Source organism: Lipomyces chichibuensis (assembly GCF_038497645.1).
Source record: "Lipomyces chichibuensis strain CBS 12929 unplaced genomic scaffold V1513scaffold_20, whole genome shotgun sequence".
Classification (NCBI taxonomy): Eukaryota; Fungi; Ascomycota; class Lipomycetes; order Lipomycetales; family Lipomycetaceae; genus Lipomyces; species Lipomyces chichibuensis.
In genome coordinates this window covers 243,110-265,961 of record NW_027117472.1, presented here as the reverse complement: position 1 = coordinate 265,961, position 22,852 = coordinate 243,110, and the positions used below count along the sequence as shown (strand labels likewise).

The window sequence follows — 22,852 nt, the reverse complement described above, 5'->3', positions numbered from 1 at the left end:
TGACATCACGTGATTACACTAGGCTTAAAGAGGAATTAAACTTTGCCTAAAGAGGAAGGGGTGTAGCTTTAGTAATTCAAGGGGGTGTAGCTTTATCCTGGGCCTAATAATGCCGGTCCATTTTAGGACGCCACTTGGTGCGGCTGCCACAACATATGGTCTTTTGACATCCCAACTCTTAAATCGTCCATCCGCTATTGATTTATGTCATATGCCGTTCCTTTCTTTTGTCTGAGACTTGTGATGGTGAACAGCAAGCAGTCGCAGTTTACAATGAGACTGTGCACACTGTCCTATTACGCGTATAATAACTAACTACTCCCGCACTCGAAATTTTTTACTGTGTATCATTCATTATGTACAATTATGCTGGCGGCTCCGCGACAAAAGGGCAGACATAAATTATATACAAAAGTGCTATATTCATCGCTCCACAGCAGACTGATCATCTCCGTCCTGTTGCTTCTTCAAAGACTTCTCTCTCCAGTCGAAATATCGTTCGACGAAATGGCTCGTTTCAAAAGCAACTTCGACCATGATCAGAATAATAATCATCCACTCAAGCCGTACACTCTGCTCCTCAGATAAATGTGCTTTGAGAATTGATACGACTTCTGAGACGTAATCCAATTTCTTGTTCAGAATTGCAATCCGCGGAGCAATGTCAAGGTTCTTCGAAATTGCTCTGTAAATTGTCTCTAATTCCGGTTCTGACCAGTAGAGATCCGGGGTTTCTGTGAGTTCTGAGTAAAGATTAAGATTTCCACGCAGCGTTAATAGCTCCCCAGTCTTTTTCAGTACCTCCCTTCCGTCGTGGACAGGGAGCTTGGCACCAGTTGCTAACCGGTCCGTTATATCCCGTATACTCTCCAAGTACTTTTCTAACCACATCTCTAGCACAGCTAATTTTGTCGAACGTGCAAGGCCTGATGCAAAAGCGGCTTTGTCAAGTACCCTGTCGGACCCTCGAATACAAATAATTTCACCGTCCATGAAACTTCTTTGTAAATTTTCCTCACGATGATGCCGATTATGCTCTTCCTCCACATTGTCAGGTTCATATTGATCGTCAGGAAACTCGACGTAGTCCATATCTTCGGATTCTCGAACCGGATACGGTCGGATTTCGGCCCTCCGTAATTCGTCGGCTAAGCGGATCGTATCGATTTCGGTCATTCCAAACGTGACAATAGATCCGTTATTTAAAACAAATGCGTCGGCCTTTTGTCCGGAGGAAAGCGGATATTGAGCATAAGTAACTTCGTGGGGAAGAAGTATGGACGCCTGCAAATGACCGTGATTATGAAATATCTCCAACACTTTTGGCAAATCGTAGGAATCGGCAACGGTCAACGCAACACATAGCTGCACTGCCGTTACCTGCCCAAGAGGGAGCGACTTGCGGCCTGCTGTTGGGTATACCCGCTGAGGAGTGACTCGTCGAAGAGATTGCTTCGTCGTTGTCCGAGTAATGCGCGAGGTCGGAGGAACGTCTGCTGATTCTGAACGCACCGCAGCCCCAGAGCTCAAATACTTCTCGCCTCTCGAATGTGAAGGACAATTTGGTAAAGAGCTAACAATTGAAGTAGTTGGAAGTAATGACCGTATCCGCAAAATCTTCCCGCTATTATACAGTTGCCGGATCATCATTAGAACGTAATGGATCTCGTAAAAATATATATGTTTGTACGGCTTGATCGCCTCTAGCCATTCAATGCGATTCCAGTCCGACGGTCATAACCTTAAGTACTTTATCGAAACGTGAGCTTAAATAGCAAGATTACGGAAATCTTATGTATATTGGCAGCCAATGGGATACAGTCACTATAAATCGACGATGACTCAGGACCAAGATTTGGGACTTATCCTGAAATGCCGACAGTTACTCGGAAAATCGAAGGGGCGGGGCGACTGGCCTAGTAAGCCGTTAGGGTCAGGGTTAACGCTTACCCTGCTCGGTTAAGGCTGTCACAGTGGTAACGCGTCCATCCAAATTCATCATTTCAGTTTTATTTCTTCGTCTCTCCACAATCGAGCTCATCCGAATCGAAATGGCAACCTTCGCGCTGTCATCTAAAAAAGCTGGTTCTTCTTTAGAATCATTACGAATGGCTGCTTTGCAGTCACGAGCGAAGCCACGCGTTCCATCTTTGTCGAAGGCGGCGGCTTCTGCTTTTGAGCAAGATAGCGAGGTGCCGGATGAAGAATTTGCGCGTCGAATACGCAGTGAACGAACCCCGTCGCCGGACGGACAAGCCAACGAATGTAGGTGCATTCTTCTATGAGACAACGTATATATGGAAAAGCGGAATGGTGGCTAGTAGCTATGGGAGGTTATAGAAATATGTTTTAATGCATGCCAATGGTTTTGGACCGTCGTTGCCGCTAAAGATTTGGATTTATTGGGAAAACTTGATTGCTAACATCGTCACTGTGCCAGCTTTCGACTCGATATCGACTGCGTTAAGGTTAGTCCCGCTCGAACAATCTTTCGATATTCCTAACAAAAAATTTTAGCAGCATTCTGGAACCGAAGGTCCAAGCCGACGCTGTAGCAGCTTTATCAGATCTTTCTCGTGCGGGACTGTCATATCAAGATTTGCTGACATATGGTGGGATTAATGCCCAATTTCTTTCGATGCTGGTGTCTAGTGTTTCTCTTCCATCCTCTTCTCCTACAACTGAAACTAGCAAGCGCGCAGACACATCAATGTCTTCGCCAGCTCAGAAGTCTGACGTATTTAGTGATGAAAGAGATGTCCATGGCGGTGGAGAGAAGGCGTTGGCGGAACTGTCTTCTGCAGGACTATCTTGTAATGATATGGTCCAACTCGGTGGACTGCATCCTTTGTTTCTTGCACAGCTTATATCACAGATGTCGTCTTCGCTACAAAATCATGCTCAGCTGTTAGAACAGGCTATGGCTATCGTGCAGGAAGCTGCTGCCACTTTGTCAGCAGCACCCTCTTCTATTCCATCCTCTGGTGCTGCTACACCTACACATTCAATGTCAGCAACGCCTGTCACTTCTGCTTCAGCCCAGAATCTGGCAACGTTAAGGAGTGTGAAGACAGAGGTGTCCAGTAGCGGTAAGTTGGAAGTTCTTGCTTCCTCAATATCTTCCGATAGTCAACAGCCTGTAATTGCGGTTCCGTCTGCTGGGAAGACCTTGCGCAACAGAATTGTTTCCAACTTGCAAAGTAGCGTTAGTATATCTGGAAATAGTGTGAATGTCTCTCGAACACTGAGACGAAGGCCCACTGCTATGGATTTGGATGCTACATCTAATCAGAATGTCAAGTTCGGAAGCGATAGGTCCAATGGTAAAATGGTAATCGAAATGAGCGACTCAGACGAAAGTGATGCCGAAGGCGGGAAGAAATAATAACTTATATCTTCTGTGCTTCATAACCGATGTGTATGTAGGACGTACGCTGTCCAACGTATGATGGGTTCTGACATTGACTAGATGGATATAGATCCGACGAAAGATGGATGTTAGAAATTTGAAGCCCTGTGGTTGAACCAAGACCCTGGTCTGAGAACTGCCACTGAGATTACTGCTCGACTATAGGTTATGATACGTTGCGCTACTTCTTACGTGTGTGGACTAGTCTGTGACATCTAGTAATGTGACTATTGGTTCCAGCCTATATTTCTTTTGAATTGTACATACTGTATATTTAGGGACTTTGTTGTATACGGATATTATTTGTTCAGCACGGAAGTATGGGACCTCGGTGTGGGACCTCGGTGTTCCATGATAATTTTAACGACGAGTCTTGGTTATGTAGAAAATGTAGTGATTGGTTATATAGCTCGGTTAGCGTTTTCGACTCTTAGCTCTCTTTTTGATCTTATATGGAGTTGTAGTTTCAGTTCGAATCATGCATTGTATAAAGGTCTCTTTCAATGTAGACTCGCGAGCGATCCAATAAATCAACATTGTGATAAATTGGAGTGCCCGTTAGCGTCCGAGACTGGAAATCACTTAGTTGCACATTATTGGAACGACTCGTAGTAGTCCTGCCTTAATCGGTTTACTTATATGGCTATCAGAGACTTGCATATTAAGGTCCAGTCGAAAGAATACTATTAATTGCAATCATGGGAATTCCAATATCCTCTTTTTTCATATATGGCGAATACTTGAACATGTAGAGATTTTGGAGAGAGTCTAGCGAGTTGAGAACGAGCCCCTGAACTAAATGTAGAGCAAAGTTTTATTACAAGAAAGAGGCTGAGCCAAAGTAACAAACGTCATCGATGGCGCAGTTCGTGATGCCGCTTAAAGCGTGTCAAAAGGCTAAACCGGCTCGCACACGAAAGAGAACCCCCCCCCCCCCCGGACGGAGAACGCCAGACACATACATTTGAGCCGCGGACACAAGCAATGCATTGTGGATGCTATTTTAGTCACTACGGAAACCATTTGGCTTCTTTCGCTTCTGGTCCGTAACATTGCTGTCGTCTCTCTTCCACCACCACATCGTTCTTTGTTCGCGGTTGTTACTTACACGACAAGACAATGCTTGACACAGCTCCCAATGGACTTCAACAAGACACGCAACCGAAGTCTCTCAAATACCATATTATTCGTAGCGGCGGATCAGACTATTACCTGACGACTAATCCAAATCAGAAGCACATTCATGATCCGATAGGTCCCAGTTATTACGTCAGAGTGTCGGCAGCGTCCAGAGGATCGGGACTGAAGTCCAATCTCGCTTCCAAAGATGCGCAGAACGAATCAGATGGGTCTTTCTCTGTAATTATACTTGTTCATGACTATGACAATGTATCGGTATCGGCGCATTCCAATGAGGACGGCGAGCAGTCAGTCAAGTATAACGAGCAGAGTGGATTGTTAATACCGATAATGCATATAAGGAGAATAGATGGAGAGAGTAAAATGACGGTCACAGTATTAGACAACGGAGAAAATATATGGGAAACTGTGGTGGCTCTTCATAGTGATCCATACACAGGAGAATCGAAGTTTGTGTTTCTGGATCCGTGGGACCGGCGGTGGTCATTGGAAGGTAAAGATGGCATCACCTGTACCTCGTCTCTTTATGATGAACCAATTTCTAATTTAGAGCGGAAACTCTTGGCAGAATCTAAGGTTAGTTTGGGTTGGTGATCGGTAACTCCAACGTACTAATATCTATTGTAGGTCGGATGGATTACACTTGAGTCGCCAGCTCTGAAAATGCTCGACCTAATGGTCGGAGTTAATATGGCCGTATTTTGCTTTCGAAACTATGAGTTAAATCCTTCGAGGCTTACCACTGTCGCAACCGGCATTCTACACGCCGATTTGAATACCGTCAAGACGTCGCAAACAACGACCAAAAAGAAGAAGGGCGGTTTTAAGCTATATTTCACAAAGAAGAAGGAAACAAAATCAATCGTGGCCCCTAAATACGATAATAATGCGCAAACTGGAAATGTAATTTCAGCACCCAGCTCAGAAGACGATCGCAACCAGCATAATCGAATCAAGGAATCACAGGAACATCCACCATCAGCACCGTTGCGAGGGAATGCAATGCCAGCGGACCGGCAACTAATGGTAAGCAAGCTCCGACGGAAGCCTGCAATGAGAAACAACGGATCATTGGAAGAGCCATTGCCTGCTGTTCTCCCTGCCTTTGCCTATCAAACTCCATATCCGGCTTTGCCCGGATTTTCGGTTTCGGTTCCAAAGTCCGACGGTATTATAGATGGATTTGTGCGAGCGTCGTATCATGAAGCAAGGTCGCAATCAGGTAGCGGGTACAGCACTCCTTCATCCATTGAATGTTCCGCCAGGCAACCGATCTATATGTCTCTGAGAGTCGATGATCAGAAGGCATCTCCGATTTACGAAGAGCTGCGATCTCAGCCTCAGCATCAGTCTAGGTCGGAAACTTTTACACCACCAGTGCACACCAAGAATCGGCATGATTTTCATCACACTCAGACCGAGACCACTAAGCCACCACCCGTGCGCACTCATAGCCAGTCATCCATTGAGCATTTGGTTAGCCGCCAGGCCTCTCTTCCTCCGAGAGTCGAGCAGCAGCAGACACCTCCAACGGAAGCAGAGATACAATCTCAACCGCTTCATCACTATCCACGAATACGCACAGCGGCACAATCTCAGGTTCAGCATCCAATTCAGCCCGAGAGACGAACACCGTCTCGGCATCTGGAGCAGCCTCGCTCCCAAATGTCGCCCGAGCCAAAAATCACACCGCCGCACTCTCCTTACGATGCCAGTACGCACAGTGGTAATAAGAATCCGACTGGTCTCTCGCGGCAACGACGACATCCCTCGATCTTACTTGCATCACGAATGCCTTGTCAGCAGTCTGCGATGCTCTCTTCGTCTAGTAATAGTTCAGCATCTGTAGCGCCAGACTGTCCTCGTCGCGATATGCTCAGTTCGTCAGCGAGTAATCCTTCAGCTTCACAAGGACATCGACATCGTCCCAATTCTACGATTCTGCCGGCATCGACTAATGCTAATGGAAATAGCACGGCAAATCAAAGCCACCAATACATGTCAGGTGAGGAACCTCGTCGCAACGATCGCCGTGTTTTGCAGAGGGGGGCTACTCCTCCTCGAACAAATACTCAAACATTGTCATCGGCTCCCAAAAGTTCTGGCGAGAAGAAGAAGAATAGGTTAAGCATGATGGCGTTCGTGAGCAAGTTCCAATAAATAGAATATCGGGGTTTATGTTAGGTACATATAGGTCATGTTCGATGAAATGGCGTTATTTGGTGCTTACTTTGAATTTTGGTTACTTTGCAATAATAATAATAGACTGTATAGCATTGACCGTTGCAAAATATAAGTTTCCCTGTACCACTGGTACATTGGGACTACATCATCACAGTCAATCGGCTTTCGGTTCAATCCATATCTTACCGGGGAGCGGGACAAGCATCCCCACATGCAACTTGTACTGCTTGTACGCAGGGTATCGTTCTGCAGAGATCAACTCTGTAAACCTACTTGAATTGACAACGAAGATGACGAACACGAGCGGGCCAACAATGGTCCAGTTGATAAGTTTGCCACTGACATAGGCGCCCCAGAAATACAATGAAACCCAAATTAATTGTTCTGTGAAGAAAGCAGGATGCTACGATCCGGTTGTGTAAGCTTAATCCAAACCAGTGATAACTAAGAGAAGCCTACCCTAGAATAAGCGAACGGACCGATAGTGCAAAAACCCCGTTCCAGCTGAGCTTGTCTATAGCCCGGAGTCATCTCGCCGGTTTCGTTGTACTTCGCTTTCGCGATTTGATAGTCTACAAACAAGCAGAGATTAAAACAAGTTTATTATAAGAAACGTGTGCAGATCAAACGGTTACCTTGCTGATAGTCATCGCACAGATACTCGAACCCAATTAAGCCAATATACAAGGATAAAAAGGCATAGTCTCCAAAGTCTAGACTTGAACTGCCTGCTTCCCATAACATACATTCTGGCATTGTATTGTTAATCAGCATCAGTGGTTGATATATACTGACAAAGAAAATACTGAAAAAAAGCAGTTTCACAGGGTCGTGGTTCATGCTCGCTTTAACCTTCGCCCACCTGTGGTCCTCAAAGCCGGACGTATAGCCGCCGCGTCTTGCGAATAGCTCAGCCAGATGGCAAGCCCAAATTGTTTGGAATGGAAGTATTAACCAAAGTCTGTAAGAAACATTTCCGTTTAAATACCCGTGTAGAATGTAATTCACTGTGCACGATAAGGATATAAAAGGCCATAATTTATCGACCTGCCAATCGTTAGCAGCTGCCTATTTATGGCATACAGCGTCAAGCTCACCAAAGTGAAGTCATGTTTTTTACCGATATGACAGCTTATAAACGTTATAACCATGAACCCGAAGGTAACCCATAGTGTGCTCGTAAATGGGTGACTCGTTAAGTAGAAGTCATAGAAAACGATATCGCTGCTAAGACATGCCTTAACCAGTTCCCATTCGGAGAAAACAAAACGAGGGAGCATAGCCATAGTAGTTCAATACTTGTAAACTCTCTCGTGCGAGTCTGTCCAACTCACGATTGATAACAGGAGAAAATAAGCTGCAGTCGTGATACTAGTCGGTTAGACGCATATGTAGCATGCTTGTATCAGAATATAGTCAGTTCCATTAGAATATACAAACTACAGGTATATCAACAATACCTCTTCTCTGCTTTAATCAAAAGTTAATCGACGAATTAGTTGCCCTCGGGTTCAGCCGCATGCTGTCCAGGTCAAAAACAATTGATGTCTTTGACGACAGGGACGGAGGGTAACACTAAAAATAATCTTACCACTTGTACACATTACGCACACATCTCAGAGTCTGCGACTGTCGTCAAATAGTATATGACATATGCCGTCTAGGTATGCGTTTGAATTAGATCAACGAGTTTTTAAGCTGGAGCTTACAGAAATCAGTTGTAAAGATATTCGAACAGGTCTGGCTCTATGCCTCCAACGTTCACCTTGCGTTCTAATTGACCGCCATACTCCGACAGAATGTATGGAGAACCCAGAACTACGGAAGGAGTTGCCAGAACAGTGCTTGGCCAGAATGCGAAGCTATGCACAGTGCAGGTGTGTATATCCCCGTTTGTGGGATTACCAAATTGATTGCTAATGAAGGATTTAATTATAGACGTGGTATATTTGACATGAGGTGCGTGTTTTAGAATCGCTTATTAAAATCCGAAGCTGTACTTGTTCTACAATAGGATGAAACTAATAAATTGGGTAGAAAGCGATTTCGCGGTAACGGTCCTCTCTCTACTGGCGTATATGACGAGGAGTACGAGCGAATATCAAAGGGGGAATTTGATCCGACAACCGAGCTCGATAAAGTTTCAAAATTGTTATAGCACGACCTGTCTAAACTTCGATTTCTATGTCTGGAGACGGCCAGTGAATGAGTGCTCGTGATAATATTAAATGTGTGCTTCGACGGTAGAGTGAAATGTCGATAAATATTGAAGGCACTCACGCCTCGTTGAATTTTGGATTTGGGGCTGGCTTTCGGAGTTACAATTTATGGTGAATTTTTCGGCAGCATTTTTTGGGCCATTATTGTCTGTCTAGGCTGTACATAAAGAAATGGTTTGATGCCGTCAGGCATTAAAAGCGTGATAGCAACAGCCTGCATGAATGAATGATACGTTGGAGTCCTATTAACCAATTCTGGGAGCATTAGAAGGTCGACTTAGCAACCTTTTTTCAATGTCTGACAGCAGAGTTTCCTGCCCAATTTGACCTATCACATTATACAGCGTTGTAATTACGCGCATTGTGGGGAAGTATTCTACATTCGAAATTGAATTGTAAGAGCAACACTCTCGTGCGGCTGCAATGTATCACTTGCGGAGAAGCGACCATCTCCATTTTTGAGTAAAATACTCTGAGAAAGAAGTAGACATTTCCAGATTTTTCCCTGGATATTTCAATCGTACAAGAATGCAGTTTCTAGCACGCAATTTAAGTTGCCAATTCGAAGATGCCTTGTCTTGTTGCAGAAATTGGAAAAAATAATGCTCTATCTCACGCGTTGTCTGGTGCCATTGATTGTACTAGCTGTGATCTGGCGGCAAGTGTCTCAAGCAGATTCGTCTGAGACAACTAAGGAGAAAATTGCCATTATCGGTCAGCAGTATTTCAGAAGTGTACTTCTGGCAATTAGCTTATATAACTGCAGGTGCGGGAGCAGGTGGATCGTCATGCGCGTACTATCTCCAGCGATATTCGAACCATTCGTATGATATCACTGTTTTCGAGAAAAATTGCTATATCGGAGGACGCAGCACAACAATCAACGTTCACGACGACCCTCGATGGCCTGTAGAAGTCGGAGCCAGTGTTTTTGTGAAAGTGAATTTCAATCTCGTCGCGGCAGCCCGGGAATTTGAGTTGAAAGTACAATCGTACGGTTCGAGAAAAGTCCGTGGGAAAGATGGTCTCGCAATTGAGGACTTATTTGGAATGTAACTAAGTTTGGGGACATGCTAATTCTATCATTGTAAGATGCTAATTGCTATAGTTGGGACGGTAGAAAATTCGTTTTCATGCAGTGCTCAGAGTCATCGTGGCAGAGTGCGATTAAGCTTCTGTATCAGTACGGTACTTCTCCAGTGCGAGCACACCTTCTATATAAGAAGACCAGTACGTCATTTTTGGCCCTCTATAGTCAGGACTATTTTCCGTTTGCGAATTTGACGGAAATCAGTCGATCGAGAAATCTCACCAATATAACAAGCGAAACTACCTTTGTAAGTGAGAAGATATATTGGTTGTTGGAGCTGAACTGAACTAACAAAAGGGTCAGGATTATTGTACGGGTCATGGATTGAGCGCCGGGTATGTTAATGACATTATTCAAGCTGCTACTATAGTAAGTCCACCATGTACCTAGAGAATTGGTTTCGATCTGAGCTAATTTCAAGGTCAACTACGCTCAAAGCGTCAAACAAATTCATGCTCTAGGAGGTTTCGTATGTCTGGCTGTGGATGAGGCTTTGGAAATCGAAGGTGGAAACTGGCAGATTTTTGAAAAAATGCTACAGAAATCGGGTGCAACCGTTCGGCTCGGCACCGAAGTGTCTGGGATTGATACTTCCACGAAAAGTTCCGGCAAGTGGAATATTAACATTGCCGATTCTGACAAAGTCGAGGAGTTCGACCAAGTCATTATTGCCGCGCCATACTATCAGACTGGGATTGGTGGTGTTCCACTGCAAATCAAAGACGCCCAGTACATGACGTTATATGTGACTCTTTTCACATCAACTAAACGACTTTCTTCGACGTATTTCGGTCTCAAACCTGGCGTTCCGGTTCCAGCTATGATTTTCACGACTCTCCCGGATGACGAGCAGGCTGGATCCCACGTGCGTCCTTGGTTCAACGCCATTTCCATTATTCACTACATTCCTGATAGAAAGGAGTATGTGTACAAGATATTTTCTCCCTCCCGTATTACACCAGAGTTCCTGCGGTTAATCTTCGATAAAGGAGCTGAATTTAGCTGGGTGTATGAGAAGATTTGGGACGCATATCCGCGACTGGACCCTATTAGTAACTTCAGTGACTGGAAAGTTGACAATGGCGGTATTTGGTACTTAAACGGTATAGAGCAATTCATCAGCACGATGGAAACCTCAAGTCTAGCGGGTGCGAATGTTGCTGCACTCATTGTGGGGGCAAATAATAAAACAGTTGTATCGGTGCCGTGACGTAGTGATTGGGATATGAGAAACCAGTTTGATAGGACTGGAAACATGAAATATGAGAATTAGATTTTTATGCCACATTTACAGATATAAGGCCTGTATAAGCATCCAATATATCAAGCTTGAAAGTATCATACTTTTGTAGTGTAAGGTCCCGCATCATGTGAAATATCAAATTTGGCAAATACAATACACAGGAGCCAAATTAACTAGACTCTGATTTCACGACCACCCCATTGCGCTCAATGCCTTCCATCTGGTCAGCCGAATGCGAAGCTCCATTGGTTGCCAGTGAAGACTGTACGTCGGCAGCTCCAGGGCCGGAATGCTGCCCAAGATTACCAGCACCAGCTCTGTCCGTGGTACAGAGTGCCTCCTCATTCCGCAATGGCTTATAACCCTCCATACCTAGCCACTTAGCGTACATGTCATCCATCAACATTTGAGCCATGTCCGCATGCCTAACTTCTTGTCTGAAGCGAGGCTGCTTTAGTAATGTTAGAACATGAAGACAATTCGGATATCTATGATGAAGTGTTAGAATGACCTTATTGTCAAGAAACCACTCCTCCAAAATGCCTACATCAAATACTTCACATATTCCGGTTTCCGCCAGTATTCTAGATACTCTAAATAATTGATAAACCGCTCGTCTTCCAAGTAATTGTTCTGAGCCAAGAAATTTGCATATTGTGGATTTGCAAGAGCTTGAACAAACTAATCACTTAGTAAAGTTCTACTAGATGGTATTCGCATGTGAGTTGGTATCCACTTACCTCTAGTTCAACTTCAAATCTCGTTGGTGGTGGCTCAGCAGCCGAGGCCTGGTGAAGTTCTGGGCTCCCCGATGGTGGTAGTCCTGGCAGATTCTGCATTACAGGACGATTTCCCAACGCTATAGCATATAATAAAATCTGTTAGCTGCAACGGCCGGTATGGCAGATAAAGAGCCTGACCAGCAATCAGGATGGTGCTGTGGTAGTATGGACGTAAGTGGATGTTACCGGTCCAACTCGTTTTTCAGCGATGTGTCTCTCTTTGCGATCGCCCGCTTGGCGGCTCATCCAACTTGACCGGCCTTATATCGATACCAGCTAAGCTCGAACACAAACATTACTACAGAACATCACATTTACATCAACGAAAGCGAAATTCTGGAGGTCTGAGTCAGTAGAAGGTTAATTTCGACAGCCATGCAGCAAAATGCTTCATCGACAACGCAGCAGAAATCTGCTGATCGATCAACAGTTCCTCCGGCCCAATCGATAATTACAGATATTACGACCAGCAGTCTGGAGCCTACTGAGCCTACTGAGCCTATTGACCTTACTACGACAGGCGAAGCCACCGAACTACCTACTGCTTCAACACCAGGAGAAGACGATAGTCTCGTAGTGCAGAGTTTACATGGACTAGGCTCACCGCTGTTACCTGCTCCAATTCAACCTCCAACGCCTCCATTAACACCACCGCCGGCGTATTCTCGGAAATATGTCGCTGGCCTTTTCACATTTGAGCAGCTAAGCATATTTTTAATCTATCCGTCGACTATAGCTGTAGGAAGTCTCATATCGATCGTATCACCGCCGGAGAGTTATTTTGGATTGAGAACGAACTTTTTCAACGTGTTCTTCGTGAAGAATGGATGGTTTTGGACAACAATTACGTTCATGGTTCATTGTATTCGACTGCGAATATCAAAGCCGAGCAAACTAGTGATACGGTATGCATTCGCGACTTTGTGGTGGTTTTTGTTCACGCAGTGGTTCTTTGGTGCGCCAATCATGGATCGGGTGTTCCTTGGGACAGGCGGCGTTTGCTTTGTCAACGATCCCGAGGCAGTTCCAGGAGACGAGAGAAAAGTGCACGACAGCTGGTCATCATTTGGCTGTAGACATGTAAAGGGAGAGTGGGCAGGTGGCCATGACATTAGCGGCCATTCTTTCCTGCTTACTCACGCCAGCCTTTTCTTGTGGTTTGAGCTGCTACCCGTGATTATGGAAAGGGGCCCCCTACTGCGGCAAATAAACACCAAGGTGCGCGAGTTTAAAGAATCAGAGTTGTCAATCAAAAACTTACAGTGCTGCCTCTAGATTGTCTTTGTGACGTTGGCTCTCTGGTGGTGGATGCTATTGATGACCGGGATTTACTTCCATACATTTACTGAGAAAGTAAGTTCCACTTCAGAATTTATTGGGGCTTGCTTAACATGATACAGGTTACCGGATGGCTTTGTGGAATTGCTGAGTGGGCAATTATCTATATATTACTGCCGGGAAATAGGACGTTAACTACAATGGTTGGCGTTCCTGGCGTTTAGAGTCGTTCAGAGTATCGTTGACAATTAGACGGCTTTGTGAGATTAACTTGTCCAGAGGGATCGGTAAATGGCGTATGCATTGGTGTTGGAGTGGGGGATGGTATATAGACTGTTCTTTCATCCGTCAATTATGGATGTTATTTTGGCACACTCATCATAATGTAATAGATTTCCGTGCAGCATGTAATTCCCTGCAGAGGGGAGATGTAGTTACAGCGCAGCAGACGGTTGCTTCCACAATTGATGTATCAGAAGCATTTCCTACTTGACGATCAGTTCACCAAGGGTATTGGAGTATGTTGATTCCAAAATAAGAGGAGGTTTGATTGCGATCGAGTGTTCGTGGCCGTGCAACCATCCCACGTAAGCCACATTCCACAAGCCACATGCTTCTCGAAACTTCGTTCTTACCCGGCTCCTCGTGGGGGCCAAACTTCCGTGTGCTTCGACACGTATAGAACAATGATAGAGTTGCTTCCCACAGATCGGAATAGAACGAAAACTTATTCGCGAAAACCCTTTAGGTCCCTCTCAATTCAGCCTTATTCGCTCCTTAGTGTCGTGCCCGCTCATTGCTTAAGCGGTATAGCGCGTCTTTCTCCGCACACTCAGCTCGAAAGTCGACAGTTTCAACCTGCGGGACCGGCTGTCGCGTTTTCCTCACGTGAGAGGCTAGAATATCGAAGTATTCAGAGTCATTAATTGAAGTCCACCATATCTACGGAAATAAGTCACCATGAGCGCTGATGTTCACATGGCTGACGCATCTCAGGCGCCAGGAGAATCTGCTGAAGTGTATAAATCGCAGGGAAATGAGTTCTATAAGTCTGGCAGCTATGGAAAAGCCATTGACTCTTACACGAAGGCAGTCGAAGCAGATCCGGAGAATCCTATATATCGTGGTAATAGGAGTATGGCATACATGCAAATTGGCGTGTATGAAAGAGCATTAGAGGACTGCTCGAAGTCGCTGGAGCTCAGTCAGCAGAAGCCAGATGAGTTTGGCTCCAACATTCAGAAGACTCTACTTCGGATAGGCAAGATCCAGACAGCTCTCGGAAATTATGACGAAGCTATAAGCACATTTGCACAGATGAGTCCACCGCCGTCTGCTGGAGATATGCAGGTAGCATATGAAATGCGTCAATACATTGCACAGGCGGATGCAATGGCAGCTGGCGGTAATGTTAAGCTGGCGCAATACGCAATTAGTGGAGCGGAGAAGCTTCTCGGGTTGAACGTCACACCGCCGCGAAAATGGCGATTATTAAAGGGCAAATGCTACGTCGAGAGCGATGATCTTGATCAGGCTGCTACGGTTGCTGTGAACCTCCTAAGGGAAGACAAGCAAGATTCTGATGCTCTAGTCCTTCGTGGCAGAGTGTTGTACGCTCAGGGCGACAACGCGAAGGCGGCAACACATTTCATGGAAGCTTTGAGAGTGGATCCGGACCACAAACTTGCTAGAGAGCTGCTGAAGGCTAGTCGAGAACTAGAAAAGAAGAAGAACTTAGGTAATGATGCTTTCAAGCGCGGAGATTTGCAGACAGCGTTAGAACTGTATTCTGGGGCCCTATCAATCGATAATTGCAATAAGGGCACGAATTCGAAGTTGTATTCTAACCGTGCTACCGTCAATATGCGATTAAATCGATTCGAGGACGCCATTGAAGACTGTGATGCTGCGTTAGAACTGGATCCCGACTTTACTAAGGTTCGGAGAACGAAAGCACGGGCGTTGGGTCAACTTGAGAAATGGGATGAAGCAGTTCAAGAGTTCCAGAAGGCCATTGAAGTGGATCCTTCGGATTCCAACCTGCGGGCCGAACTTCGGGAGGCGGAGCTTGAGGTTAAGAAAGCCAAACGGAAAGATTATTACAAAATACTGGGTGTTACCAAGTCTGCGGACGAAACGGAAATCAAAAGAGCTTACCGGAAATTGGCTCTCATACATCATCCAGATAAGAATCCAGACGATCCGACTTCGCATGAGAAATTCAAAGATGTAGGAGAAGCATATGAAGTTCTATCAGACAGTCAAAAGCGTGCGCGATACGATTCCGGTGTTGATCTGCAAGATTCCAGCGATATGTATGGTGGCGGTATGGGTGCCGAAATCGATCCCTCAGTACTATTTCAAATGTTTGGAGGCGGCGGAGGTGCCGTCCCTCATGAGTTTATGGGCCAGTTCGGTGGTGGCGGTTCTCCATTCGGTGCACAGTTTGGTGGAGCACAGTTTGGTGGAGCACAGTTTGGTGGAGCGCAGTTTGGTGGAGCGCAGTTTGGAGGCTCGCAGTTCAGAGGACAGGGCCGTCCGAGAGGGCATCCATCCGGATTCTACTCGTACTGAGGCAGTATACTTGGCGCCTGGCATTTGCATAGTAAAGCAGCGGATTTAGAGCAAGAAGGTTGTTGGCTTGTGAGCTTCTGTTTTATTTGTTCATATATTGTTATAATTATAATTATGATTATTTTTATTTTTATTATAATGATTATATTACTATTATTATATTATATTTTCGTTTGGTTAAGGCGCGATTGTTTTGAATTATAGACATTGTATTATGATGTTCAGCGATGGCAAAAGTAAATGTTGATTTTTCATATAGCTTACCAAGACTCATGCGATAGCTTACATTATACATTGTTAGGTAAGATAGGTAATTCAACGTGTGTAATTTACCAGCTTCAAGTAGTTGACTCATTAATATTTTTGCTTTTGGTTTACGATGTTGTGATCAGGAATGCTCTTTCATGAAATCCACAGTATGTTTCATCGAAGTATTATATCGCAATAGAACTACAGTATCGCTGATGTGCGGTAAATCATTCTAAAGACATGCAGATCTATATTGATAGGATTAATTGAAGACAACCGTATCGCTCAGATGGTCTCGTAGCGTGAAAAATAAATTTTTTTCCTCTCAGAAATCCAAAGATTGACGGTGTCGCACCGTTTGTCTATTTAAGGTTTTCGTGAACTCCGACAAAACCTTAACAAGAAATCCAAGACAACCATATTTGTGTGTTAAAAGATCGTGTCGACATTTGGAGTTTCCTTTTCTTTGCTTCTGTCTACAACAACTCACCGTTCAAAGCAATCCATCAGCTCTCGAGACTAGAGCTATTTTTACATCCTTATTCTTGGATCAACGTACTGCTTGATCCACGTTTTGAAGGAGTCCTAATCACTTTCAGTGACTGCCGAGAGTAGTTGCGAACACGTTCTTTTCCCCGTGTCCTTTACATCACCGTTCGTCACAATATCTGGCGCAACTCCATCTCGCGCTCCCTCGCGGTCCTCGGGTGCAGATATTTCGTCTCAACAAATTACATCTTCGAATTCAGCGGGACAAATAGCACCGTTGTGCAATTCCGTCTCCCCTTCCAAACACTTCCACATTCGACACCAAAGCTCTTCCGCCGCATCATTGTCGTCGTCGCTGCCGACGGGGGCGGGTGGTGGTGGAGGAGGAAGCTCAAATCTGTCAGGCAATCGCCCTACTGAGCTATCTAAGATTGTTGGTGCCCAGATTGTTGTCTTGGTATCCACGATCAAGGAAGATAAGTGGGATACAACTGTTAAACAAATTCGACAGGTAATATTACGGCTGGTTATAGCAGATAACGTTTTTGAATCTAACTCATGTAGCTCTGTGATCAAAACGGTCCCGAAGTCTATCAAAAATATTTTCGTCGACTAGTATCTACAGTTTCGTCATCACGTCCGCAAGACACTCCTGCAATCAGACGATTGCTTGAGGAAGAAATCAACATATTGTGCGCCAATCCAACTCTATCCTACCGGTTCGCTGATTCAGTCTCTACTCCGGATAACGACGCGTTCAGAGAGTTCCAGCTTCGAGACTTCTTCAAGACTTTTCAGCTCGACGCATTCGATCGCACCGTTTTATGTCTAAGTTTCAAGCACTCGTCAAATCAGGATTTACAAAATCAAGGTACTTTTTTTCAATTTTCACCAGCCTGTGCATTTATTGTCTAATCTCTTTAAATTAGCTTTTGACGTTCTCGAGGAATCTTTTGGTCTGTTTATAGCTGCTATTCGCGACAACGCTCAGTATCCTGGCGTTCTCTCGGAATCCAACATTGTCGAGATTTTAAATCAATATTTGCAAGACCCACTTCCTCCTTTCTTTGACGTTGTAAACACGTTGAGTTTATTTAGTGCTGTCAAGGCCAGATATTCTCCATCACCGCTTCCCGCTTCAATAGCCGCGATTATCGGTCCAAACGAAAGCCAGCAGTCGATGGATACGTTGACGAAATTGATCTCATCAGCAGGGCCTGATGCGTTGTCATCAGTCCAGGATCTCGCTTACGACAGCAACTTGATAGTGCGGATCGCGAATGAGGTCTCAGATCCTGAAATACTCCGACAATTTGCACATTTCAAGCCGTACGTGTTTACACTTGATTTGTTTGCTTACTTGGCACGGAGAGGTCAATATCCATTGCAGAAATTCCTGGATGAAGTTTTGTCAACTGATGGACGCGAGTTTGTGGCGGCAATTCTAAAATTCTTGGACGTCAAGTCATCCACGGAATATCAGCTGCAACAGCAGCAGCAACACGATCCTCAACTTATCCCCGAAATCAACACCAACACTCTACCTCTGCATGTCCAAGTCGTCTACGACTTATTGCATGCCTTATTGACACAGTATGGCCTTCTTCTGCTTCAGTTTGATGAACTTTATTAACCTCATATAAGAACGACGCCTTTAGATCTCATCGAGCTATCGGAGCATGTTCAAGCACAATGTATTCAGACGTATCCTCGTCTCATCAATCTCGGCCGTGGCCACGACACGGCTATCTTAGCTAACAGTGGAAGCAATGGATTTTCAACAGAAGTGGAAAAACAGATGAAATTCTACTATCAGAAGATGTATGAGCAAGGAATGAGCATCAGTGAGGTGATCGGTCTGCTACAGCAACTCCGGGTTTCGGATGATCCGAACGATCAAGATACGTTTGCTTGTATGATACATTCTCTCTTTGATGAGTACCGATTTTTCCCGGATTATCCTCTGTCGGCATTGGCGACTACTGCTGTCCTGTTTGGATCCATTGTGCAGTTCCATCTGGTTGAAGATATGCCATTGGCTGTTGCTCTTCGGTTCGTTTTGAAAGCTTTGAAAGAGCCACCAGATGCGAAAATGTTTAAGTTTGGACTCCAAGCGCTCATGCAGTTCCAGTCGCGATTAGAGGCCTTTCCGCAGTATTGCGCGCTGCTGCTTCAGATCCCTTCTTTGGAAGCAGTGCAGCCTCAACTTATGACTAAACTACGGGCAATCACAAATTCTGAAGACAGTGGTGAAGATGATTCGGAGCAGAGGAAGGGTACCGCATCGCCGGCGCCTCCCCCGCCGTTCAGGTCGCTCCACCTGGATCCGGTGAGTCCAACCGAGCAGCCATCAGAAGATCCAAACGAAGAAATACAAGACAAAGTGTTGTTCATCGTCAACAACGTCGCACGGAGCAACATTGAGGGGAAGGCAAAAGAGCTAAAAGACCTGCTGGAGGAAAAGTATCATCAGTGGTTCGCCGCCTATCTCGTGGATACACGTGCCAAACAGGAACCGAACTACCACAGTATTTATATTCAAATGCTTGATTATGTCAGTAACGCCCATTTGAACAAGCAGGTGCTACACAATACCTATGCTAGCATTATTGCACTATTGAATGCCCAAGACACCATCATGTCATCTACGGAACGTGGTCGATTAAAAAATTTAGGCTGCTGGCTTGGATTTTTGACCATTTCACGAGACAAACCTATCAAGCACAAGAATATTTCTTTCAAAGATTTATTAATTGAAGGCTTCGATACGAACCGGTTGATTGTCGTTCTACCATTTACTTGCAAGGTCTTAGAGCAGGCGTTGAAGTCCTCAATTTTCAAGCCGCCTAATCCTTGGTTAATGGGAATTTTGAAGTTGATGGTTGAATTGTACCAATTTGCTGAACTGAAGCTCAACTTGAAGTTCGAGATCGAAGTGCTATGCAAGAATTTGGCACTTGATATTAACACGCTGGAACCGGCAACGATTATTCGAGATAGGCCACCCAAGAGTGATCTAATTGATGGAGCGAATTTTACAGCGACTCCGGAGCTTAGCCAGGTCTTTGACAGACTGAACTTAACGGCTTATAATAACCGAGTTGATTTGCGCGATATTTCGCGGCAGTCCGACTCGGCTATCACTCCTTCATTGTCTGCTACATATCCTCACATGCCAGCGAGTAGACAGTTCACAACTCATCCTTCGCTCAAGAAACTTCTTCAGCTTGCCATTGAGAAGGCTATTCGGGAACTCATCAACCCTGTTGTGGAACGGTCGGATACTATAGCGCAAATCGCTACCAAGGAACTCATTACAAAGGATTTCTCTCTCGAGCCCGATGAGGAGAAACTTCGCAAGTCTGCTCGGCATATGGTCGATTATCTTGCCAGTAGTCTTGCTCTTGTTACCTGTAAAGAGCCATTGCGGCTTACCATCGGTAACAACTTGCTCTCTCTTCTTGCCTCCAGCGGATATTCCGAATCATCGTTTACTCCGGAGGTTCTTAGTGCCGCGGTAAACGAACACCTTGATGCTGCCTGCTCGATTATCCAAAAGGCCGCCAGCGATAGAGCTAAGGCCGATCTGGATGAATTGTTGGCGTCAGCATATGCCATGCGCAGACGCCATAGGGAACTGCGACCAAACCAAACGTTTGTGGATCCGCAGGCATCTCGCTACGCATTGTCACTACCTGATCCGTTTCGACTTAAGCCTCCTGGTTTAACAAGGCAACAGCTTACTGTGTACGAAGACTTTGGAAAGTTTAAGCTTGGTAGTTTGACAGGGCCCGATGGTGTGCAGGCTGGAGACTTTGGAGCTGTAGATTTCGCGAGCACTTCGCTGCCAGTTCAAGGACCGTTGCAACAATCTCAGCCTCAGGTTCCGGCCCAGCCAAAGACCCCAGTGCAGCAATCAATTCCACTCTCGTTGCAGGCCGGCCAGCAACGCGCACAGCAGCAGCAGGCGCAACAGCAGAGAATGATGCCACTCTTGCAACAGCAACAACAGGCGCAGCAACAACAGGCGCAGCAACAACAGGCGCAGCAACAACAGGTGCAACAGCAACAGGTGCAACAACAGGCTCAACAGCAACAGCAATTGTTCGCTCAGCTTCATCAGCAGAATGCTCAACTGAGTAGCCAGCAGCCGCACGTGGAATCTCAGCAGGGATTCGGAACGCAGCAAGATTTATCTCACATTACTCCGAACAAGCTCACGGCTGTTGAGCAAGCTTTGGCATCGATGCAGGTAAGTGCATATTAAGGAGGGAGAATGCAACGCGAACTGAAGATTCTGTAGTCTGCTATAGATGCATTGCTGAAGCTCGTTAAAGAATGCACGGAGGCAGCATTTGACCAGCTGTCTGCGGATCACAGGGTTAAAACCACGGTAAATTCTATTATTGCGGTTGCGAACCGACATCCACTGCGTGATCCAGTCATTCACAAAACATCTCAACTTGCTGTTAGTGTACTTTTCACTGTTGCAGATTCACAGCTTGCCCGAGAGACACTGGCGTACTTATTGGCCCGATTGTGTGATCTATCGGCGGAGACAGCCAAAGAAGTAGTACTGTGGTTGATTTATTCTGAGGATGAGGTGCGTGCTTTTAGTTGCTTTTGGCGATTAGTGGATATCTTGGAAAGATTCTAATTAGATGCTTAGCGCAAATTCAATGTGGCGGTAATGATCACGTTGATGAAGATGGGCTTGCTTCACCCACAGGAGCTTGATGTGAGCTTATCGAAGCAACTCCAGGCTCGCCGAAGTCCTGCAATCGAGTTCATTGCCAGCTTGATCCATGAAGCAATCTTGGGCGAGAAGCCATGTGCTCTTCGCACAGACTTTACGATGTGTTTGGAGAGTATGGAGCGCTTGGCGTCCGACCCTGACTCCCCATCTTACCAAATTGCGCAACAATTGCTGGACTCTTTTGAAAATGCTGTAGTTGCTGTCATTCCGGCGGACGATGCATCCTCCCTAAAGGACCAAATGAAATATATCTTTAGCGAGTGGATACGACTTACGCAACACCCGGCTCAAAGCGAAAGAATGCTGTATGTGTTTATATATCAAATGTCGGAGCATGGACTCCTTGACGACGGGAAGTACCTTGGCATCTTTTTCAGAGCTGCATTGGAATTTTGCCAGGACGCATATGCAAAGGACAGAGTACAGCAGAACGGTTCATTGTCTCCCAAAGACGGTGTTATCGCGGTTGATAGCTTGGCCAAGCTTGTCATTATTCTATTCCGTGTCCATGAAGATAGCGAAGACACAAGGAGGATGCAGTATCTCCGCGGCATTATGGGCGTGCTCTGCTTGGTGTTTGCTAATGCCCATGAAACACAAGGTGAATCATTTAATGGCTTACCATTTTTCCGATTATTTTCAAGCATTCTCTGCGAATGGTCAGATATTGAAAACACGCACTCGGAGTACAAGGAAGAGTTTTACACAATGATCGCCGAGATTTTTAAGGCTCTCCAGCCTCATGCGTTTCCAGCATTTACATTCTCATGGATGACGCTTATTTCGCACAGGATGTTTATGCCAAAGATTCTTCAGTTGGAGCAGAAGAAGGCTTGGCCAATCTTCGAGGACCTTTTGGAAACATTATTGAAATTCATTGGTACTTATCTTAACGAGTCCGAACTTCCCGATAGCATTCGCTACATATATAAGGGCGCCTTACGTATTGTTTTGGTTTTGTTACATGATATTCCGGAGTTCTTGTCTCAGTATCATTACAATCTATGCAAGGTTTTACCGACGAATTGCCAGTTGCGGAATCTTATTCTCGCAACCAAAGTTAATTGATGAGAGAGTCCTGAAATATTGTCGTACGATGTATGTATAGTTTATGAGGAATGCGAAATGGATGTCTATTTATTTTCGAGATTTGTTTTGAGTATTTCTCGGTCATATATGATTATGTTTGATTTATTAATTTGGTACTTTTATCATTGATGTTTGCGAATTTTGTTCTGATCAATTAGTCTATCGGTAGTAAAGTTTATTAGAGGTCATATCTCTTAATGTACAATGAAAACTATGTGCTTCAAATAGTGTGCTATCGTAGTTATCTAAATGCCTGCTTCCAGAGGAAGAACTGTGGATTGTATGACTGTCAACTTGACGCTTCAAGTAGCTTGCATTTTAAGACTAGATCATCAGTTAAACCATCAAAC

The 22,852-nt window shown here is 45.1% G+C and overlaps 10 protein-coding genes across 10 annotated transcripts; 7 read left to right on the top strand and 3 right to left on the bottom strand.

Annotated features, from left to right (window-relative positions):
- Nucleotides 1-333: 333 nt before the first annotated feature.
- On the bottom strand, nucleotides 334-1,931 carry V1513DRAFT_446693 (uncharacterized protein). Its single transcript, XM_066898307.1, has one exon. The coding sequence runs from the start codon at nucleotides 1,648-1,650 to the stop codon at nucleotides 424-426; it is 1,227 nt and encodes a 408-aa protein (XP_066753086.1). The 5' UTR covers nucleotides 1,651-1,931; the 3' UTR covers nucleotides 334-423.
- Nucleotides 1,932-2,051: 120 nt separating this feature from the next.
- V1513DRAFT_380752 (uncharacterized protein) lies at nucleotides 2,052-3,385 on the top strand (the record flags this gene model as incomplete). The annotated part of the gene is made up of 3 exons (XM_066895047.1): nucleotides 2,052-2,265; nucleotides 2,441-2,468; nucleotides 2,518-3,385. 3 exons carry the CDS (start codon nucleotides 2,052-2,054, stop codon nucleotides 3,383-3,385), a joined length of 1,110 nt encoding a protein of 369 aa, XP_066753085.1.
- Nucleotides 3,386-4,260: 875 nt separating this feature from the next.
- V1513DRAFT_416194 (uncharacterized protein) lies at nucleotides 4,261-7,032 on the top strand. Its single transcript, XM_066895835.1, has 2 exons — nucleotides 4,261-5,125; nucleotides 5,177-7,032. The coding sequence occupies exons 1-2, from the start codon at nucleotides 4,529-4,531 to the stop codon at nucleotides 6,707-6,709; spliced, it is 2,130 nt and encodes a 709-aa protein (XP_066753084.1). The 5' UTR covers nucleotides 4,261-4,528; the 3' UTR covers nucleotides 6,710-7,032.
- On the bottom strand, nucleotides 6,785-8,198 carry V1513DRAFT_446682 (uncharacterized protein). Its single transcript, XM_066898306.1, has 4 exons — nucleotides 7,831-8,198; nucleotides 7,369-7,780; nucleotides 7,193-7,305; nucleotides 6,785-7,136 (listed from the first exon to the last, which is right to left on the bottom strand). Exons 1-4 carry the CDS (start codon nucleotides 8,017-8,019, stop codon nucleotides 6,888-6,890), a joined length of 963 nt encoding a protein of 320 aa, XP_066753083.1. The 5' UTR covers nucleotides 8,020-8,198; the 3' UTR covers nucleotides 6,785-6,887.
- A 39-nt stretch (nucleotides 8,199-8,237) lies between these two features.
- On the top strand, nucleotides 8,238-8,975 carry V1513DRAFT_117907 (cytochrome c oxidase assembly protein PET191-domain-containing protein). The gene is made up of 4 exons (XM_066894144.1): nucleotides 8,238-8,397; nucleotides 8,452-8,610; nucleotides 8,672-8,692; nucleotides 8,771-8,975. The coding sequence occupies exons 1-4, from the start codon at nucleotides 8,387-8,389 to the stop codon at nucleotides 8,889-8,891; spliced, it is 312 nt and encodes a 103-aa protein (XP_066753082.1). The 5' UTR covers nucleotides 8,238-8,386; the 3' UTR covers nucleotides 8,892-8,975.
- Nucleotides 8,976-9,401: 426 nt separating this feature from the next.
- On the top strand, nucleotides 9,402-11,378 carry V1513DRAFT_446676 (Prenylcysteine lyase-domain-containing protein). The gene is made up of 5 exons (XM_066898305.1): nucleotides 9,402-9,666; nucleotides 9,719-10,004; nucleotides 10,061-10,289; nucleotides 10,346-10,411; nucleotides 10,464-11,378. Exons 1-5 carry the CDS (start codon nucleotides 9,555-9,557, stop codon nucleotides 11,250-11,252), a joined length of 1,482 nt encoding a protein of 493 aa, XP_066753081.1. The 5' UTR covers nucleotides 9,402-9,554; the 3' UTR covers nucleotides 11,253-11,378.
- Nucleotides 11,324-12,363, bottom strand: V1513DRAFT_446672 (SOH1-domain-containing protein). Its single transcript, XM_066898304.1, has 3 exons — nucleotides 12,026-12,363; nucleotides 11,833-11,966; nucleotides 11,324-11,773 (listed from the first exon to the last, which is right to left on the bottom strand). The coding sequence occupies exons 1-3, from the start codon at nucleotides 12,122-12,124 to the stop codon at nucleotides 11,455-11,457; spliced, it is 552 nt and encodes a 183-aa protein (XP_066753080.1). The 5' UTR covers nucleotides 12,125-12,363; the 3' UTR covers nucleotides 11,324-11,454.
- Nucleotides 12,157-13,976, top strand: V1513DRAFT_446668 (inositol phospholipid synthesis and fat-storage-inducing TM-domain-containing protein). Its single transcript, XM_066898303.1, has 3 exons — nucleotides 12,157-13,285; nucleotides 13,343-13,420; nucleotides 13,468-13,976. The coding sequence occupies exons 1-3, from the start codon at nucleotides 12,443-12,445 to the stop codon at nucleotides 13,567-13,569; spliced, it is 1,023 nt and encodes a 340-aa protein (XP_066753079.1). The 5' UTR covers nucleotides 12,157-12,442; the 3' UTR covers nucleotides 13,570-13,976.
- A 347-nt stretch (nucleotides 13,977-14,323) lies between these two features.
- V1513DRAFT_459071 (uncharacterized protein) lies at nucleotides 14,324-15,919 on the top strand (the record flags this gene model as incomplete). Its single annotated transcript, XM_066899730.1, has 1 exon — nucleotides 14,324-15,919. One exon carries the CDS (start codon nucleotides 14,324-14,326, stop codon nucleotides 15,917-15,919), a length of 1,596 nt encoding a protein of 531 aa, XP_066753078.1.
- Nucleotides 15,920-16,313: 394 nt separating this feature from the next.
- V1513DRAFT_470794 (uncharacterized protein) lies at nucleotides 16,314-22,729 on the top strand (the record flags this gene model as incomplete). Its single annotated transcript, XM_066900147.1, has 7 exons — nucleotides 16,314-16,335; nucleotides 16,768-17,168; nucleotides 17,222-17,528; nucleotides 17,587-18,250; nucleotides 18,302-20,909; nucleotides 20,961-21,260; nucleotides 21,327-22,729. 7 exons carry the CDS (start codon nucleotides 16,314-16,316, stop codon nucleotides 22,479-22,481), a joined length of 5,457 nt encoding a protein of 1,818 aa, XP_066753077.1. The 3' UTR covers nucleotides 22,482-22,729.
- Between the last annotated feature and the right edge of the window lie 123 nt (nucleotides 22,730-22,852).